General features: G+C 53.2%; 1 protein-coding gene across 1 annotated transcript in view; it reads left to right on the top strand.

Annotated features, from left to right (window-relative positions):
* The window catches only part of ARHGAP27 (Rho GTPase activating protein 27), a 43,630-nt gene extending 38,537 nt beyond the window's left edge, over positions 1 to 5,093 (top strand). Inside the window, exons 9-16 of the mRNA XM_042782877.1 lie at positions 2,653 to 2,751; positions 3,543 to 3,654; positions 3,771 to 3,893; positions 3,965 to 4,063; positions 4,246 to 4,323; positions 4,423 to 4,557; positions 4,723 to 4,828; positions 4,916 to 5,093. Of these exons, the coding sequence (XP_042638811.1) occupies positions 2,653 to 2,751; positions 3,543 to 3,654; positions 3,771 to 3,893; positions 3,965 to 4,063; positions 4,246 to 4,323; positions 4,423 to 4,557; positions 4,723 to 4,828; positions 4,916 to 5,093 (930 nt within the window). The remainder of the gene's footprint in view (positions 1 to 2,652; positions 2,752 to 3,542; positions 3,655 to 3,770; positions 3,894 to 3,964; positions 4,064 to 4,245; positions 4,324 to 4,422; positions 4,558 to 4,722; positions 4,829 to 4,915) is intronic.
* The last annotated feature ends 1,430 nt before the right edge of the window (positions 5,094 to 6,523 follow it).

Here is a 6,523-nt window from a genome sequence, read left to right as displayed (position 1 = left end):
AGCTCATATGCCTGTCTTTTGTTTGGCTGGAAGCCACAGGAGTGGGTTCAATTCCAGACCTGAAGGGCAGCTAGGGGCCATAGTCTCAGTGGTTCTACCAGGCTCTATCAGACCAGCAAACCTGGTCCCTTTTTTTTTTTTTCTTTCTTTTTAATGGTTTTGAGTTTTGTTCCACATTGTTCTCGCACTCTATCCAGGATCTCCTACATAGATTCCCCTCCAAGTGGTTGACATTGGTAGCCAGGCACCATCTAATTCTTCTGATCTCATAGTCATATAGGCTGAAAATCACATGGTGTCCCAGTCACTAGGACTAATTGTTTCCATGTGTCTTTTGTTTCCTTCATTCTTCTTTGCTCTGGTTGAGGAGAGACCCATTGTTGCATCTAGATGGCTGCTTGCAAGTTTTTAAGATCCCAGTCGCTACATGCCAAACTAGGATGTGGAACAATGTTTTTGTGTTGTATGTTATGCCAATTGAGCTTGATGTCCCCTGTGACTGTGGTCCTGAGTCCACAAGTCCAACTACTTACTTCTTCTGGGTAGCTGGCTGTGACCAAGAAGTGACTACAATCTTGTCCCATGTCAGCTCTACTATATACCTGGAAATTCTTATAAAACATACAAATATGCTTGTAGAAATATTGTCTGCCAGCCCTGTACATGGTCTTGGGCACACTCTCCCCTGTGTAGACATACCTAATCGTTCAGCCTGTCCACCCATCTATCTACCCATATATCAATGTTTGGTGTCACTGACAATGCAGTACTGTTGTGCAAAAGGTTCATCTTTGTGGTCTATACCTCTCATGCACCTCTCTATGTCTTCCTCTTCCTTAGTGCCACCGTGTTGATCACTCACATTTGGCACATTGCCTTGCCATTCACCCAAATCAATACCTGTCTCTATCTATTTAGCAGGGTTCCCGCCTCACCCCTCCCACCCCTGGTAACCAACAAAGAAAATTTCCTTCCATATATAAACCTTTCCTTGACTTTTTACAATAGTAGACTAATACAATATTTGTCCTTCTGTGATTGACTTATTTCACTCAGCATGATGTCCTCCAAGTTCATCCACATTATGCGGTGTTTTGCAGATTCTACGTTATTCTTTAGTGTTGCGTAGTATTCCATTGTGTATGTACCATAGTTTGGCTATCCATCCTTCTGTGGATGGGCACCTAGGTTGTTTCCATCTTTTTGCTATTGTAAATAGTGGTGCGATGAACATGGGTGTGCATATATGTGTTCTTGTCCTGGCTCTCACTTCTTTCGGATATATAACTAGTAATAGAATGGCTGGGTCAAATAGTATTTCTAATTCCAACTTTTTAAGGAATCACCATACTACTTTCCATAGTGCTTGTATCATTTTACAGTCCCACCTGCAGTGTATGAGAGTCCCAATCTGTCCACATACTCGCCAGCATTTGTTATTCTCTGTCTTGTTGAACTTTGCTACTAGTGCTAGGGCAAGATGGTATGTCATTGTTTTGATTTGCATCTCTCTAATGGCTAGTGGGGAGCTCTGGTGGCATAGTGCCTAAGATTCAAACCCACCAGCCAGTCCTCAGAAGGAAGATGGGGCAATCTACTTCTGTAGTGATACTGCCTCGGAAACCCGAGGAGTGGTCGGTATGAGTTGAAATCGACTCAACGACAGTGAGTTGTTTTTTTTTTTTTCCCTTGGGTTATTGGCTAATGATCATGAACATTTCTTCATGTGTTTATGGGCTACCTGAATATCCTCTTTGAAGAACTGTCTATTTATGTCTTCTGCTCATTTTTTAATTGGATTGCTTGTCTTTTTGTTGTTGAGGTATTGGCGTTTTCTATGAATTTTAGAGATAAGTCCCTTGTCAGATGTGTCATTGCCAAATATGTTTTCCCATTCTGTAGGTTCTCTTTTTAATCTTTTGGAGAAGTCTTTGGAAGCACATAAAAATTTAATTTTTAGAAAGTCCCATTCATCTAGTTAACTTCTACTGTTTGTGCATTTGGGGTTATGCTTCATAGTCTTTTTATGCCATGACTCAGGGCCCCTAAATTTGCTGAAAGGGCTTAGCTTTGAGCAGTTACTCCTGTGGCCGGAAGTTTTCCCTGGCGATTTGCTGCAATTTGGCTTCTTGATGAAGTGAGTGGTTAGAGGATACAGTGCCCAGGCTGGAGCATGGAGAGGGTGGGACTGCTGGCTGCAAAAGGAGGGGTAGCACTTCCTGTCCTCAGTGTGTATGGGGGGTGAGCCCTCGCTTTTTCCAGAATCAGCTGTGACCTGCTCTCAAAGCCTCTCTCCCTGCCTTTACTCCACAGAGCCTCCCACAGGTAGTTCCTTTCACTTAGTGTTTTGCCCTGGGTGAGGCCACTCTCAGGGAGGCAGGGTGGAGCAGGGAAGGTGACGCAAGGCATGCTGGTCGTTGCTCCATCACTCACTAGCTCCATGTGCCTATGGAGAAGATGCTTTAGACTCAACTGCTTGCTGTCAGTTACTGCTTTAAGTGGGATGGATACCTGGGCCTAGAGTGAGGCTCCATTAGGCTCTGAGTTCTGGGAGTGGGGATGAGTTACCTTCATCTCTGGATCCCCCACGAGGCCTAGCCTTGGGACAGGCCCAGGCAACTGCAGATGATGGAATGACTTATGTTCCTTCAGCTGCGGAGCCGTGATGGCTCGGAGTACCTGATCCAGCACGACTCGGAGTCGATCATCAGCACCTGGCAGAAGGCCATTGCCCAGGGCATCCAGGAGCTGGTAGGGGGAGGCCAGGTCCTCCGGGGTTGGTGGAGAGGGGGTGGCCAGCCATCCTGCAGGGCCGCTGTGCCCATGGTGGGTGAATGGCAGGGTGTGGGGGAATGGGGAAGCTCAGTGGCTCAATGGGCAAGTGCCCCTCCCTCTAGACGCAGTCCCCCTTGTTGCTGGGATGGCAGGAGGGGTTGCTGAGGAACAGCTTTCCTTAATTATGAGTCCAGCCCCTGCAGGAGGACTCTCCAGGTGGAAGTGGGGCCACCTAAGCAGGCCCATACTGTCTTCCTTGATTGTGCCTCCCCTTAGGATGGGTCCCGCATTTCCACTGCCTATGACTGACAGCTATTTACACAAAAATGACCTGGGTCTTTTTGACCCTAATTTCCTATGAGCCAGTACTGGCTGTATTAATAGAAGTAGGAATCCAGATCTAGGGAGGTGATGCAGTGCTCTGGCCCCAGCTGTAATCACAAACTCAGTACTGAGAGCCACATATGGAGCACTGTTGACCTAGTGGAGTGGGTCCAAGGTGGCTGAGGGATAGGGGAAGAAGGGGCCAGAACTGGGAGATGGATAGGGTAGTTAGGATGGCTGTCCACAACATCTAAAGGGCTCCGTGCAGCGAGGAAAGCTAATACTCTGAGTCCCCGGTGGAAGTGAGGGGAGTTTACCTGGGTAAGGAAAAGAAGAGCTTCCTCCCTGCTTGGAGGTCTTCTGGCCCAGCTGGCTGGGAGGGCATTTCGCGTCCCTCCCCCCTCTCCGGGAGGACCCTCAGATCTGAGGCTGCATGATTCCAGTCCGTAGACTTTCCCGCAGAGGAGGAAAGTGAGAACAGCAGCGTGGACTTCGGGTCCAGTGAACGCCTGGGAAGCTGGCAGGACAAAGACGAAGACGCACGGCCTGGCCCAGGTTTGAGAGCCAGGAAGGGAGGGCGCCATCTGGGGGGTGGAGACGCCCAGGCTGGGGGCGGAGATGTCCTAGAGGCTGGCGAACGTAGGGCCACCCAGCGCCTCGTTCCCCCGCAGCCACGCCCACCCTGGGTCCTGGGAGCCAGGAGAGCGACTTGAGCAAGGTCCGGCAAAAGCTCCGCAAGTTCCTGCTGAGGCGGCCCACGCTGCAGTCGCTGCGGGACAGGGGCTATATCAAAGGTACCTGCGGGGCCTGGCGGGCTGGCGGCGCGGAGCGGCCGCGGGGCAGCGCTGACGAGCCTCTCCCCCAGACCAGGTGTTCGGCTGCGCGCTGGCCGCTCTGTGTGAGCGCGAGAGGAGCCCGGTGCCGCGCTTCGTGCAGCAGTGCATCCGCACCGTCGAGGCCCGGGGTACGAGCGGCGGCTGGCCAAGATCCCGGGTTCCTCAAGGGCTTTCTCCCAGGACCCCCGTCAGAGACCCGTGGGTGGGGCAGGGCCGATGAGGAAAGAGTGGGTAGGAATCATAGCAGGGGATTTAGCGCCATACCACCCTACCCTATCCGACCCGAGGTCAGCGCCTCCCTCTGCCCCAGGGCTGGACATTGACGGTTTATACCGCATCAGTGGAAACCTGGCCACCATCCAGAAGCTGCGCTACAAGGTGGACCACGGTGAGGCCCGTCCCCAGCCCCTGTCCCAGGGCTGAAACAGCCAAGAGGCACTAACTCCTCCCGCTTGCTCCCGCTCCCCCACTCGGTCCCCTGTCACAGATGAACATCTGGACCTGGACAACGGGCGCTGGGAGGACGTCCACGTGATCACCGGCGCCCTGAAGCTCTTCTTCCGTGAGCTGCCGGAGCCCCTCTTCCCCTTCTCGCACTTCCACCGGTTCATGGCGGCCATCAGTGAGTCCCTGGGAGAGGAGGGGCGGCTGGGGTGAAGCGGAGCCCGCCTGCCTCGGCACCTCCCTGGCTGTCAGCCCCTCTGGGCTCCCACGGCCCTGGATGAACCCGCTCGCCTTCCCCTGATCCGTCCTCTGCCTCCCGGATTTGACGCTTGCTTTCCCCCAGAGTTGAAGGACCAGGCCCAGCGCAGCGGCTGTGTGCGCGACCTGGTGCGCTCGCTGCCCGCCCCCAACCACGACACGCTGCGGCTGCTGTTCCAGCACCTGCGCCGGTGAGCGGGCGAGCAGCGCGGGAATGGGGAGCTGGGGTTTCTCCCCAGCTCAGGGCCCTGATCCCACCTACCCTCACCCCGCTGCAGGGTGGTCGAACACGGAGAGCAGAATCGCATGTCGGTCCAGAGCGTGGCCATCGTGTTCGGGCCCACGCTGCTACGGCCTGAGACCGAGGAGAGCAGCATGCCCATGACCATGGTGTTCCAGAACCAGGTGGTGGAGCTCATCCTGCAGCAATGCTCGGAAATCTTCCGGCCACACTGACCACAGCCCGTCTCCCATCACTCCACTGCTGGAGCGGTGGCCATGGTCCAGGCACCGAAGCTGGGCAACTGGAGCCGCTGCGGCTGGACTCTGAGACCCTTCGCTCCCACCGCAGGCCGGTGTGAAGTCGGCACCCCGCGATTCTGAAGATAGGGTGACCCCTGGTGGGCAGTTTGCAAAATGTGATTTTTTTTTTTTTTTTTCAAATCCTGTTTCAGGGTTAGGTTCAGTTCTTTGCTACAGCTCCTACTACTATACCTGAGCAAGAATGCTTGTGGGCGTGGTTTTCTGGAACAGGCCCATGCTGGGAGGGAAGGGGGTGAGTGGCTCCTGGCTTCTTCAGGCCTTCGCATGGTGTAGGCCTTCACGGAGGCCCCAGCTCTGTACTGACACTGTAGGTCATGAGGCAGCAACCAACAACTTCCGTGCTGTGCAAGTGGGACCTACTGGGCCAAGGGGGCGGGCAACTGAACTTGCCCTTCCTCAGGCTGCAGGGATGAAGCTCCATCCGGGCCCTCTAGCACGCTGGCTGTGAACCAATTTCATTTCTTCCTCTTTGGGGTTCCCTACCTCTGCCCTGCCTGAGCCATCCCCTGTGTGTTCTGCAAGGTTCCTCCGATTCACTAAATGTGTATTCTGCACCTGACACTTGACATGCACCATTCACACACAGCCCCATTTTGCAGACAAGGAAAGTGAGGCTTGCAGAGACTAAGTTGACTTATAAAGGGCCCAGTGGCTGGTCTGACTCCTAGCTCTCAGTCTCCTCCCATACAGCCTCCCAGGAGGGTGAAATCTATGCCCTCAGCCCCCCACACCAGCCCCAGCAAGAGATTGTGGGCAAAGCAAAGAAACTGAGCTGGTGAGATCCATCTGGGCCTGGGAAATATCCCTGAAGGCAAGGGGGGAACATGCTCCCATTTTTTTTTTTTCCCTGAGAGGAGAAGTAGCATTGGTAGGAGCCCCAAGCCTCTCTCAGTACCCCAACTGGCAAATATGTCTTCCTTCCTGGTACCCAGCTTGTCATGAAGGACTGGGAAAGGCCGTGTGAGTCCTCGGGCCATAGCCTCCTCCCTCCTCACACACAGGAGCCACCTCAGTTTATGGGTCTTGAGCCCCAGCCCCACCTACTCATTTGTTTATTCAACAAACAGTAATAGCTCAGATTTGTTGGACATTGCACTGGGCCAAGCATTTTCCTTCAAGTATCTCATTGTTTCTCATGGCCAATATTTATTGTCTGCTCTTCTGTGCCAGGCACTGTGCTTTAGGGTTGGGACACAGCACATGCTGCCTGCCCTCAGGGAGCTTATGGTCCAGTGGGTGAGGCTGACCCTCGCCCACCCCTCATCCCAGCAGAGACCAGAGTACAAATGGAAGACTCATACCATATGTCTAAATATTTAAAAGTTATAAATCCAGTTAACAAC

Source organism: Orycteropus afer, unplaced genomic scaffold (assembly GCF_000298275.1).
Source record: "Orycteropus afer afer isolate SDZICR_OR568_19922 unplaced genomic scaffold, OryAfe1.0 scaffold00495, whole genome shotgun sequence".
Classification (NCBI taxonomy): domain Eukaryota; kingdom Metazoa; phylum Chordata; class Mammalia; order Tubulidentata; family Orycteropodidae; genus Orycteropus; species Orycteropus afer.
Note: the sequence above shows the minus strand (reverse complement) of the source record. Positions and strands in the feature narration are given on the sequence as shown.